The 14,516-nt window shown below is 40.7% G+C and overlaps 2 protein-coding genes across 2 annotated transcripts in view; both read left to right on the top strand.

The window, feature by feature from the left end:
* Nucleotides 1–14,516, top strand: part of LOC127934894 (uncharacterized) — a 276,354-nt gene that overhangs the window by 92,599 nt on the left and 169,239 nt on the right. The gene's annotated exons all lie outside the window — the stretch shown is intronic.
* Nucleotides 103–1,756, top strand: LOC127934902 (40S ribosomal protein S18). The gene is made up of 6 exons (XM_052532457.1): nt 103–171; nt 585–683; nt 812–898; nt 1,042–1,143; nt 1,225–1,316; nt 1,652–1,756. The coding sequence occupies exons 1-6, from the start codon at nt 169–171 to the stop codon at nt 1,725–1,727; spliced, it is 459 nt and encodes a 152-aa protein (XP_052388417.1). The 5' UTR covers nt 103–168; the 3' UTR covers nt 1,728–1,756.

Consider the following 14,516-nt stretch of genomic DNA (forward strand, 5'->3'; position numbering starts at 1 on the left):
GCTTTATATTTTTAAACATAATCGTTTTAATATATATATTTTTATTCGCATCGGCCCGCCGGACATTTGTATCGGGCCGGAACAAGTTCCTGTCGAGCTCGCGCGTCCAGTGGTGAAATTATCGCGAGATCGTGATCACTTCCTCTTTGCGCGGAACCAGCGAACAAGATGGTAAGGCACGAAATTATGTCCTGAAGATTGTTGTTGAAATCTTGCAACATCGTAATTATTGGCGAGTGTATAATATCACCAATTTAACATCTTATTATGTAATACATATAGGATGTATTTAAGTGAACATGACTGGTTTATGATAAAGAGTAAAAGTTTAATGAGTGACAGAAATCCCGCGCTCGGTCAGTGTACAAAACCGGTCATTAGTATTAGCAAGGGTTTCATATTATCAGATGTTTGCGTCGGGTTGTGTTTAGTGTCGGTTGGTGAATAGATGTGTAATTCGCTGGCTCTATTACAGCATAAAGTAATACAATACATAATACAGTGTAATTATACAGTGTATTATAGCATTGATCAGATGGACTGAACGCACGTGTGTGTGTGTGTGTGTGTGTGTGTTTTCTCAGTCGCTCGTCATTCCAGAGAAGTTCCAGCACATCCTGCGTGTCCTGAACACCAACATCGACGGAAGACGCAAGATCGCGTTCGCCATCACCGCCATCAAGGTGAGCTTTCCGCGCAGACACGGTTACAGACTTCAGTTCTGCCCCGAGTGAGTGTGTGTGTGTGTGTGTGTGTGTGTGTGTGTGTCGATCTGCTGTGTGTGTGTGTTGATCTGTGTTGTGTTCTGCAGGGGGTGGGGAGGAGATATGCTCATGTGGTGCTGAGGAAAGCAGACATCGACCTGACCAAGCGTGCCGGAGAACTCACTGATGATGAGGTGCGCTTCAGTTTCAGCAGAACACCTCATTAAACATCCAAGCGTTCACTTTCCTTCAGACATCAGTCACAGAACTGAAGCGGCGTCATGGTCAAACATGTTCTGAGGTGGACAGGTGTTTACAGGTGTGTTGTTGATGACAGGTGGAGCGGGTGGTGACCATCATGCAGAATCCTCGCCAGTACAAGATCCCTGACTGGTTCCTGAACAGACAGAAGGACATCAAAGACGGGAAATACAGTCAGGTACGGTCTGAGGCGTGATGAGGGTGTTCTCCAGCGGTGATCGCTCGCGGCTGCTCTGAGTGATGATGTGTTTCTCCACAGGTCCTCGCTAACGGTCTGGACAACAAACTGAGAGAAGATCTGGAGCGTCTGAAGAAGATCCGAGCTCACCGCGGCCTGCGTCACTTCTGGGGGTGAGTGTCAGCGCTCAGACACGTGTTAGTCGTGGGATCAGAGGCGTTTTAGCAGTTCACAAGTGACTCGCTGCTGAAAGTGCCGGATTTATTTAAAAAGATGCAGTGTAACTCTCCATACTTCTTAGTGATGATGGAGAGAAAGGGCTTTGTGTGTTTTCTATGCTATAATCTGTTCAGAATTGTTATGAGACTTGAGTTTTTGGGGCCGGTGCACACCGCAGGTTTGAGGGACGACAGTGCTGATCTCTGGTTCAGTCTCCTCTCAGATGTGTTCGGTCCTCAGGTGATGTGATGTACTCACTGCTGTCTCTCTCTCCTCTCTTCTTCTCTAGTCTGCGTGTGCGCGGTCAGCACACCAAGACCACCGGACGCCGCGGCAGAACTGTGGGAGTGTCCAAGAAGAAGTAAACCTTCAATAAAGTCAACTGTTTAGCCAATCTGTGTCCTGCTCTCCTTCTTGACCGATGCTTTCCGCTTCCAGGAACTCGTGAAGTCTGGAATCTGTCCGTTCTGTCATGATTAGACTCAGATGTGTCCAGATGTGTCCAGTATAAATGTGTCCTTCTGTATTAATGAAGAACGCATGGGTGAATCTGTACAAAACCAGTTAGGAAAGAAACAAAAATAACCATTTAGCCCACTACAGTGCAGGATCTTTTCAGTTCTGTGGGAGCTCGTTTCCACTATGCTCGTGACTTTCCAATCTCAAAAACATTTTTTCTCACATTAGTGTTTTGTTATCATGGTTGTAAATGGGACTTGTTCTTAGAATAGTGAGGGGGGGAAAGTTGCAATTCCCTTGTCTTTATTTTGTGGAGGAAACAAGCTTTTATTCAATTCAGATTCATAAATGTGTCCACCTTTAAAAGAAAGAAGAGTCATGAAGGTGTGTTACTCTATCTCCTGACTATAGCCCGGGCTACGATACAACCTTAATATTAGGGCTGTTGGTAGATTAAAATAAACAATTAGTCATTATTTTAATTAATCATATTATTGCAGTCACTTCCATTTAAAACCGACCGTATTAAATCAGTTAATTATAAACTGCTATCCAAAACTCATCTCGTCAACCAAAGAGGCAGGAGAAAAGAGAAGGGCTGGTGAAATCAAGTGTTTAAATCATTGACTGAATTAATGAAATTATAAACGAACAAGAACAGAAGATGACGCAGAGGGCCTGTCCCAAATCTGTCCTGAGGGACTCCAGTAGTGCAGTTAGCAAAGGAGGAGCATCTATCATTAATCCTGGTGCACTGCTTTCTAGAATCTAAATAAGACTTCATCCATGTCAGAGCGCTGGGAGAGAAATTAATCTTTGAGAGTTTAGATAACAGAACATTATAATTTACTGTATCAAACGCCTTCTTAAGATCGAGGAAAACAGCCCCAACAACCCCTCCATTGTCAAGGCTGGATTTTATTTGCTCAATAAGATAACAAGTAGCTGTTTCTGTGGCATGGTGTTTCCTGAATCCAAACTGCATGGGGTGACTATCCTCTCCATTACTTTAGAAACAGCAGGGAGGATACTAATAGGTCTATAATTGGTTAAATTAGTCACACCTCCAGCCTTAATAATAGGGGTTATAACAGCTGATTTCCAAGCACTGGGGAAAAACATCTTTAGCCTTAAAGTTCTTAAACTTACCTAATATTTTAAGTATGGAAGATTCTGGCACTTCAGAAATGCTAAACAGTGGAAGATTATCATTTGATGGTGAAGTAACCTTCCCTCTTAGACCAAAGCCTTGTGCCAAATCTTGAACTGAATTCATAAAATAACTATTAAACATAGAAGATATTTGATCTTTATCTTTAATTAAAGTCCCTTGCTATTCAAACTCTTTATCTCTGTTTTTGGTCTTCTTTAAGGCTCTAATGATGTTTTCCCAAGTTTGCTTACTGTGCCCTTTATAATCATTTATAATATCAATAAAAAACTTTGCTTTTGCCTTTTTCTTTATTACGTAACTGTTGAAATGTTCTCCTATGATGGGCTAACCCTGACTTAATTGCAGTTTTTAGAGCATGATCCCACTGCTTCGTTAGACTCATAAAACACTTTTACTGAACTATTTGTAACACTATTAACCTCATTAAACGGTGGACAAGATCTCACTCCATGTTAGTTGACTCAACTGGTTTTCAAATTCATTGAGAAACCTCTTCGGTATAATGTTTAAGACCTTTTTATTTTCTTGCTGGCATATGAACCTTTGTTTTGTTAGTTTCCGTGATACCATAGTCAGATTATGATCCGATAGCCCCGTCAAAAAATTAAATGTTTTAGTTATTCTTTCTGGTTTATTGCTGAATATCAATCTAAAAGAGATCAATGTGCGTCTGAGATGATGGGGTGATTCTGGTGGGACATGGTATCAATTGTGTTATATCTTTAAGTTTTCTTCCTTTTTGACTTCTCCGTCCAATTAATGTTTAGGTCTCCAACTAAAATCAACTCTTTGTTCCTATCAAATTCTTTCAAAATATTTCTCAGGAATTCATAAAACATTATTTGATGACGGGGGTCTATATATACAAATAACCGTGAATGACATGTTGGTAGATAAAATCATTCTTACTTCCATACATTCGATATCCATGCAATTTAGTTCAATTTCATTGCAGTTTATACAATCTTTCACATACATCAGTAATCCACCTCCTCTGCCAGTATTTCGATCTTTTCTAAAGATATTATACCCTGTTACTAAGTATGCCGTGCCATGATCCCGACCTACAGAGGAAATCCAGATTTGAGTCCATGAGTAGTTTCTCGAGTTGATCAGTCTTTGAAGCAACACTTCTAATGTTTAAATGTCCCCAAGTAACCCTTTAGGTTTTGCGTGATTTGTTGTTTGAAACAGCAAAAGGTTGCATTGTTTATGAGTGGATGTTTTATCACACACTTTTATGATATTTGGAAGTGTTGGGAGCACGTTTGCCGCAACCATCATGCTGGATTACTACTTTGGGACATCGCAGTCATGAAATGGCACAGTTTCTAATCAACGGTCGGCCTACCCTGTCCAGTGGCGAGTTTTAGGCTACCACTACAGCTGGAATTAGGCCCAGGGTTTTGATGGACATCGCCTACGAGTAGAAGAGTAATAGCAAGATAGACGTCTGATCTCCTCAGCTTTTGAGATGTTTATTCTCTCTCCGTGGATCAAAGCATGATAATAGCTAATAAATTTGGTTTCAGGGTGCACAATGTCCTGAACATGAGGAGTGATGGGATGCACTTGTCTCAGTGCAGTATTAAGAGTCTCGTGTAGTGTGGGAACATGAGCAGACCCTTGTTTTCCACAGATGTACAGTTGATGGCTTTACTGCTGCAGCTACTGTAGAAACAGGAGGAATAAGAGGATGATCAGGTCTGTGCTGATCTCAGCAGAGCCGCAGGAAGAGGCCATCGTCTTCTTTTAGGCTAGAGGTGTCCTCCCTGGGCTTCTGTCCCAGTCGAGGCGTCTGATTCTGGCCTTGTGTCACAGCGTAGAAGAGACGTTTAGCGTCTGAAGGACAGACAGCAGCGTGACTCACAGAGAACTGTCCCGATGATGGAGACGGTGAACCGCTTCTCTCCCTCCGGAGCAAGACGCAGGGCCAGGTCCTTCAACAGGAGGTCCACGGTGACGCTGGCTGAGGTGATGTATCTGTGAGCAGGAGATCACACTGCCATCCAGACACACATCATCATCATCAGTGTTAAATCATCTACTGACATGTTCTAGAAGAAGAGCTCATCCCGGCCTTAAAGTGGAAGTCTGGGATCCACATCACAATGCTCTCACAATGAATCCTGTCATGCCCTCACTGAAGAATCAGCCTCAGCTTACGCAGCGTTTATGACTTTATCAGACCAAGAAAAGAACAGTTAAGGAATAAATCCACTAGAAAACAATACCTCAGAAAGGTCTTGTGTTAGCAACACCTCAAAGCTTTAAAGTGTCTTAAGTTAAGATATGTTTACTGGAGAATAAAAGAAGTCTTGTTTTATAAGATATTAATCGAAGTGTTATGATTAAAACAAGAACAAAAATCTGCAGTTGAAAGGAATTGATGAATAAAGTTGTTATTTTTGTTTTCTTCGCTTACAAAAAGTATTCTCATTGCTTCTTAATGTTCAAAATTTGGATTTATAAGATATAAGCATTCAAAACAGTTTGTCACTTTCACCAAAACGGCTCAACATGTACTTCATCTTCTCATCTTATCTTCTGACCAATCAAATGCTCTCTAGAATCTGAATCACCCACCTCCTGCACTATAGACACTGAAGCACCAGCTGAAATCAGTCACTTGTTCAGTGTAGTATTTAATGGCTTGTAGTGCACATGTACCGTATTTTCCAGACTATAAGTCACACTTTTTTTCATAGTTTGGCTGGTCCTGTGACTTATAGTTAGGTGTGACTTATTTATCAAAATTAATTTGACATGAACCAAGAGAAATTAACTAAGAGACATGAACCAAGAGAAACATTACCGTCTCCAAACATTACCGTCTCCAGTTGTGAGAGGGCGCTCTACGCTGCTCAGTTCTCCTGTAGTCTACGGTAGATGATAGGGAACGATTTAGACAGTATCAATATGCTTTTGATAGGTCCAAATGAGGTCTGGTTTCACATTGTTTTTTATATAAACTGCTGCAGCACACAAAGTCTGATCTGGACTTTGGCTCCAGTCCAGATACAAGATTGCACGAAGCAGATCATATGTGTGAGTCGGCCTATAAAAAAAAAACTTTTACAACAACATAGCCTCAGCATGATTAGGACCACTATTTTGTTTTACTAAAAGTTTCATATTGAATCTAGAGGGTAATCTATTAGACTGTGGCTGTCAAATGCAGTTGAGCTCTGGCCCGAGCAGATATAAACAAAATGCTATTGGATATTTTAAATTTGTTTCATTTGAAATTATGTGACCACACAGAATAATGTCACATGATCAACGAATGACTTGAAAACCCCAAGACTCAAAATACAGAACCGATAGAATGTTGTGCATGCGCAACTGAACAAATCACTCCTCAAAATTAGTTGTTCTTCCCGAGTCACATTAAAGATTCATTCAAGAATGTCAAGTCAAGTCTGCTTTATTGTCAATTCTTCCACATGTACAGTACATACAGAGAATTGAAATTGTGCTACTCTCAGACCCACGGTGCATACAGATAACACTAACAGTAGAGCCTAAAAATCTAGATCAAATATAAAATATAAAATACAACTATACAATAAGGGCATGTAAAAAAAAAGAAAGGAAATAAAGTTAAATAAAGCCGTGCAAGGCACATGGCAGATAGAGTGCAAACCCGTGAAGTGAACAAACAGTGCAGATAAAAATATTTTATTGCAAAAAAAAAAAAGCTTATTTAAGAAGTAGAGACATTGATTTCTTGGCCAGTGCTGCTGTGTTTTCGGTCCAGACGAGGTCCTCTGTGATGTGCACACCCAGGGACTTGGTGCTGCTCACTCTCTCCACAGTCGCACCGTTGATGGTCAGAGGAACATGCTGAGTGTGTGCTCTCCTGAAGTCAACAGCAATCTCCTTCATCTTCTCCACGTTCAGAGAGAGATTGTTGTCACTGCACCATCCGGCCAGGCGGCTCACCTCACTCCTGTAGTTTGTCTCATCTTTGTTACTAATGAGACCCACCACAGTCGTGTCATCTGCAAACTTAATGAAGAGGTTGGAGCTGTGTGACGGTGTGCAGTCATGGGTCAGCAGAGTGAAGAGGAGGGGGCTCAGCACACATCCTTGGGGGACCCCAGTGTTCAGTGTGATGGTGCTGGATGTGTTTCTGCCGACCCGTACTGCCTGAGGTCTTCCAGTCAGAAAGTCCAACAGCCAGTTGCAGAGCGAAGTGTTGAGCCCCAGCTGACTCAGCTTGTAGATGAGCTGTTGAGGGATGATAGTGTTGAATGCTGAACTGAAGTCTATGAACAGCATTCTGACATAAGAGTCCTTTTTGTCCAGATGTGTGAGTGCTGAGTGGACGGCAGTGACAATGGCATCATCGGTGGAGCGGGTGGACTAATATGCAAACTGGAAGGGGTCCAGGGAGTGGGGGGGGGGGCAGACTTGATGTGGTGCATGACTAGACGTTCAAAGCACTTCATGAGGATGGGGGTAAGTGCAACAGGACGGTAGTCAATGAAGCAGGATGGAGATGGCTTCTTCGGGGCTGGAATGATGGTGGTAGCTCTGAAGTATGTGGGGACAACAGCCTGACTAAGTAAGATATTGAAAATGTCTGTGAAGACATCAGTGAGTTCTGCTGCACAGTCTCTCAGTATACGCCCAGGGATGTTGTCAGGACCCAGAGCTTTGCGTGCATTGATCCTGCTGAAGGATCTCCTCACGCTGTCTGGGGTCAGCGTCATCACCTGTTCCCCGGGAGGAGGTGGAGTGTTTTGTACAGTGGTGCTGTTTTGTTGCTCAAAGCGAGCGAAGAAGGTGTTCAGCTCATTCAGAAGAGAGATGTTGCTGTCACAGGTCCACGGTGTCCTGTCACTACTGCAGAGTCACTTCCTGCCTCATGCCCCCTGATGGATGCATTTCTGCAGCTCTGACCGATTTGAAACTGTCATTTTGACAGCCCCTGGAATGAACACTTTGTTAAATTCATGTGCAGATTCAGTCGAGTAATAACGTTCACCCTCTTTAACTTCATACAGTTGAACTGAATTAGCTATTTGTTAAAATAACCACAATATTAATAGTAACATTGAAATACGAGCACATGGTTTATATGACCCTCAGATGTGTGTTAAAGTTGCATGTGTTACTACAAACATAATTAGTTTTCTTTCAGAATTGTCATTGGCTGGTGGAAAGAACAACATGTTACTTTAAAGTTTTTCTTACAAATGTAGATGAGGTAAAGGTGCAAATAATATCAGGGTTAGAAAAAATATTAACAAATTTAACAGGGTTTCCGCGGGGTTGTAAAAGGTAGTAAATTAAATTATGCCAAATTAAGGCCAGTAAAAAATAGTAGATAGTAGGTAGTACATTTTCGAAGCCCCATCTAACTGGGTCCATGGGTGTCCAAACTACGGCCCACGGTCCAGTTTTTATTGGCCCAGGGTCCGAAATTAACAAGCGCCAAGTGCGGTTAGATTTTCCGTTTGGCGACAGTGAAGCGCCAGTTTCGGCGTCTGGTCTATTTTTTGTGCGAGCCGCGAGCGATCCGCGTCAATTCCGGAAGGAAGTCACACCAAGAAACAGAGACAATCCAGTCAATTGTCAAAATACAAGCAATTTTCAAATTAAAATACCGCGAGTTACAAATGCGATCATAGATGAGGTTGACAGTGATTCGCGATCTTCGCAGTAGCTTTATCTTAGAAAATCGCGCAAAAAATGGAGCGCAAATGAGGAGCAGGGAGGGAAACGAGAAAAGCCCTGGCCACAGATGCAGCAAGTTGCTGCAAAATCCAAGCCATTTTCGCCAGTAAGGGAGCAGGTCGGTCAGAATTACATTTATATTTACTATGGTTCACTGAAAAAACCGAACTGTTCAGTTTAGCACACAAGGTTAGACAGGCGCTGAGACCTGTAATATGGTTTAAATAAATAACACGTAAAACAAACAGGATTCAGATAATATATGTTTCTGTTGATGCATCCGCATTTTGGATTCCCAGACATTACAACAACAGCTATGAAAAAAACCTCTACAAATCATTCACTCTTGTTCAATACTAATGGGCTAGTTGCATATCTCCGCCATCTTGGATTTCCGGTCTTGCGAGTGTGTGCGTAGATATTTCCGGCTGTGCTTAAAGTCAGTGCAGAGAACCAGAGAAGTCCAAATATTACCTTCTATATGTTTACAGGATTTATAATATCACTTCATATGCAAATAAGATATACACTGCTATTATCACTATACTACAAATGTTAACTGAGCCAGTGGATTTGAAACCTGTATGTTTCAGTCCGGTGAATGAATTAAATACACTAATGTTCACTACTGTTCACGAAATGAAAGTTGAACTCATGGTGTGTATACACAGCTATATAATGTATTTTATCTTACCAAATATGTAAATGTACAAATTACTTATTTCTCGAAGATGTTTGCATTGTTATTATTATTTTTATATTAAATATTTACCTCGTGAGACGTGGGCTGCGATTTATCTTCAGAAGTATCCATTTCTCAATTGTACACATACATCAGTCTGTTCCATCGTTATTTTCACAAGATTATTTTACACAGTAAAAAATACGTGACTTTTAATATCTGTTTAATCTGATAATTAATGCAAAACAATAACAATGGCTACTCGTAGACAGATAATGATTTATGCTGCAGATCTTTCACAAAACAAATAACCAGATAAAAACACACATGAATGCAAGCGGCGATCTTTTATTTAAGGCAAACCTACCATAATTATACTACGTTTAATTGTACAGTTAGTTATAAATTATGTTATCAAATAAAGTTAATAAAACGCTTTATCAGAAATCTCTGTGCGTCTGTGCGTTTGACAGTCAGAAACAATTATCTTACATAACAGAACAAAACCAGCTCTTCGAAAATGAAAATTATTGCATATTTGAGAGGTTTGTGTTTGAAAAAAGAAATCCCTGTGGACCTGAACTGACGCTGATCCACATAATCAACAGAAGAATAAAGCAATCTCCGCGTTGTATCTTGATGAATTTCCACACAGAGGTACGCAAAATATAGGGAGGATGTTTCCCCATGTTTTTGATATACCACTATGGGCTGTTACATTTGAAAATCTTTAATTATATACATCTAGCCAAGTTTCATATGTAAGTTTCCCTTACAGTCAATGCGAGCGTCGCAAGACCGGAAATAAGTACGCACACACTCGCGTCGCTGAAGCTCACCGGCGCCATCTTGTGCAACTAGCCCATAGGAACACTGAATCAGTTAATTCTCTTAAAGTGACAGTCTTTATATTAATCGAACAGCAACAACCAAGAAATCACTCACTGCTCTTGATTAAAAAGCTTTTTTTTTTTACTTAAATAAAGAATAATCTTTAATTTATAGTCCAAAATGCAATGCTGTTTTACATTTGATTACTTTAATTTCTGTACCTAAAAACTAATGCAAGACCTACCTAAAAAAAACCTGAAAGTCAGTTTATTTTATTTGTATCTTTACTCTATTGTATTTATTTGTGCTGTTGCTTGTATTTAGAATATTCTTAATAATATGATAATATATATTTTTTGAAAGCATAGTTTTTCCATAAACATAGCATATACAACTATACTGAAACCATGAAATAAACCGAACTGTGAAAAAGTTGAACTGTTCCACCCTAATATTTAAATAATCATTTGGCAGACGGAAGCTTTCATTCAAAGCGACATACAGATAAAATCAATGTAAAATACATATATATTACAAATGTATATAATGATAGATGTTTTAAAAGAGCATCTTAATGACAAACTAGCACACTGTTTTACATATGAAGATACACAGGGCGTAGCAAGCTTTTCAAAAGTGTGGGGGATGAATGTGGTTTGTTTATAAACAATAAAAACGATGAATACAGTGACAGAGGGGTACAAAATGTATAACATACAAGATATAAAAAGCTTCCCATTTAAATGAGTGATACTAGATAAGTATAAAAACACACTTGGAACACACGGAAAAAAAGTCAAAACTCTGTGAAAATACCCAACAATAGACTTCAGAATCAAAAAAATCAGAATCAGGAATACTTTAATAATCCCAGGGGGAAATTATTTTTGTTACAAAGTCCAGATATACAAACAACATATATTGAGAACAAAAAAAAATTTTTTTTTTAGAAAAATACAAATATTTATATAGTCGCAACCAACAACAACAACCAACTGGCCAATGAACATATGACCAACTACCACTCATTTGAAAGAACCAAAAGTGCTCTTTCTGCCCTCCTTACAGGAGACAAACTGTTCAGCAATCATTTTTCTGTTTACCCTGTCCAGCTTGTCTTTATGTACATTGCACACAGCAATACTGTTCAGGCGGGTTTGTGTCATGGTGCTGCGAAGCCATGTTTTCAGCCTCCGGAGGCTGCTGAAACTCCTTTCTGACTCTGCTGATGACACAGGCACAACTAGGAGGAGTCGGGTCACTGTTTCGACTTGGTCAAAGAGACCACGGACCTCTGGGGTCATCCCTTGAAGAATAGCAACAATTTCAGTACTAGACTGGAAGCTGTACTTCATTCTGAACAATGCAAGCTGAACTTTGAGGATGTCTGGGTTGATTTCTGGGTACTGTTGGACAACACCATGTATCTTTCCAGTTAAGAGAACTTGTTCCAGGTGCCTTAACATTTGCATTCCCTCCTGCTCAAATCGTTCTCTAAACTGCATGTCAGCAACATCCAGAACTTTGAAGAATTCAGTCCTGTAGTAGTCAGGAGGGGAGACATGTACATGTGCAGGAGCATTACCTGTGAAGCGCTGAGGTGGGATACGTACACGAGGAGAGGCAATAGGAGTGAGATGGAGTGTCTCACACATCCTTGTTGCTTTCATGTAAAGAGCCTGAAAACTCTCTGTGTTTCTCTTTTTGCTGAAACTTTCCTTAACACAGGCAACAGCTGAAAGCATACCATCTAGGGTCTGTGTTCTGCTCTGGAGGGACATATTCAAAACCTCCAACTCCCCTGTGATCTCCAAAGCACATACAAGACCAAGGACAACATTTCCCTGCTGAAATGTCTCGTACAGCCCCTGTGCCTTACTAGCCGCATCAGACTCACTCACTGCCATCTCAGCCAAAGCCTTGATTATGCACTCGTACTGGTTTAGCACAGTGCGGATGGCACTAGTGCGGACCGTCCACCTTGTTGGACACAGAGGTCTTATACTGTGACATGGACCCTCACCCTCCTCAGACCTTGCAATTCCCTTAAATATGTCCTTCAGTTTCCCTGACTGCCCAAACAACACTCCCAACTCATTGACCCAATCCAGAGAATTAGGGATAAATATTGAGGCAGTACAGGACCGCTGTGTAATTAGGTTAACACAGTGGGCAGCACAATGAACATAGGGAGCCAGAGGTTGTATTTTTCTTACAATGGCCTGTGCTCCATTGTATTTGCCAGCCATATTTGCGGCCCCATCGTATGCTTGGCCACGCAACCCAGTGATAGGCAAGTTTAGGCGCTGCAAAACATCCATGACTACTTTTGCTAGATTTTCTCCTGTTGTCAAAGAAACCTCATAAAGACCAATAAATTCTTCATGAGGGACTAAATCTTTGTCAAGATATCTCAAACACACTGCCTCTTGCTCTTTTCCAGACACGTCTCGTGTCCCATCCATCATCACAGAGTACTGCAGGTGTGGAAGTGATCTGATGCTTTCAACTATTTCTCATATGATCACGCTGCTGAATAAAGTCAGGATTTCATTTAGAACCATAGCTGAAGTATATACATCCTTTCTACCACCTGTCAACCACTTGGCTAGAGAGGGGTCATCCTCTGATTTGTACTTCAGAACCTGTTCAAAATTTCCCTCACCACATTCATGGCCCCTAAAAGGTAAGCCCTGCCTAGCCAACATCTGCACAGCACCAATGATTTTGAGAAGACATCCCCTTGCTTCCTCTTGCTGTTTCACACTCACACTAGATAGCTGAACCTGTACTGATCGATCTTCATAGATGTGCGTTGTCATGGCTGTCTTATGACTATCAGATCTCTCATGCACAGTAAATCGCTCAAGGGCTTTTTTCCAATTTTTAAACCCAGATGAAATGAATGCTGAATCAGCATTCTTGGCAAGAGGTGATGTCTCAGAGTTAAAGGCTTTGGAGCAGTAAAAGCACAATACACCCTCAACACCAGGACTCACATGGAGCCATGGAAATTTCTGGTACCACTGAGTTTGAAAACTCAGAGTATATTTAAAGTTTAAATATTTATATTTGTTTGAGTTCTCTGCTACTCTCTCTACCATTTCATCTTCATCGTTATCCTCTCTGACCTCTCCCTCACTCTGTTCTTCTTGTCTGCCTGCTTCGTGTCTGCCTTTTCCTCCCGCTTCATCTCTGTCTTCTTCACTTCTGGCCACATCCTCACATACACCCTAATCAAAACATTTGAAATGAAAACACACCAGACACACGTGTGCACCTGGGATGGAAATAAGCACCACCCATGACACAAACACACACACACACACACACACACATGGCCTCTCTTCCTTCATAGACCCCTTTCAGAAACTGTAACATTATTTTCATTGCTCACCTGAGAACCTTCCTGTGCTCTCTCTGAAACTGATGCCTCCAGCAATTTCCTCTCCTAAAGTGGTAATAATGGGCAGTGGTAAAGGAATAGAGAAAAACAGTTACAGCTGTGGCACTAGCAAACCTCAGGGAATATTGAAAAGTAATATCATGAAATAAATGCGAACAGTATCTAATGGGAATAGGCTACTGTTGTTTAATGTCAACATTTTTCAACTTTCAGCTTTCAACTTCACTTACAGGATTACTCTTGAAAAAGGTGTCAATCTTCTCCAGCCTCTTTCTTTTCTGCATCTTAATGATACTGCGTGACAAAAAGACAGCGGTAAGCTTGATAGTGACATGGGTCTGACAGGACTGTGACTGAGACTGCTAAATCTTGCTTACTTATGGCCTGAAAAGGGGAGAAAAGAGGAGAAAAAAATGCCCACACAAAGCTTTTTCTCTGGTGGTATAAATAATGTAACAATTTACTGTTTTTAAACATTAAAATAATATACACTTTTCTTTCATAGTTCTTCAACAGGTATGCAAACAATGTCATCATTTCTCACTTTTTTCTCCTCAACAGGTAACGTTACAATCAAACACAACAGGGAAGTATCCACAAAAGTATTCAGCTAATCAACAAACAATACTCAAAATATCAAAATCAGTTGCACTGGCAATGACCCATAAATACACTGCTTAACAATGGCAGTTTGTCCCCCCTTCTCGTCAATTCCCTGCCTCCTTCATCACAGTTATGTTATACATTGCATGCCACATAACGTTACATAACCGTATTTAGCTAAGTTAGCTGCTGAACAATATCCCAATAATAGCAATTAGCCTTAGTCTAAAAAACGAAATATAATACCGAAAACACTCGACATGTCAACAAAACGATAACAGAACATCTTCCCAAACACATATCAAGTTTATTTA

The sequence above is a fragment of the Carassius gibelio genome, chromosome A19, assembly GCF_023724105.1.
Source record: "Carassius gibelio isolate Cgi1373 ecotype wild population from Czech Republic chromosome A19, carGib1.2-hapl.c, whole genome shotgun sequence".
Taxonomy (NCBI): Eukaryota; Metazoa; Chordata; class Actinopteri; order Cypriniformes; family Cyprinidae; genus Carassius; species Carassius gibelio.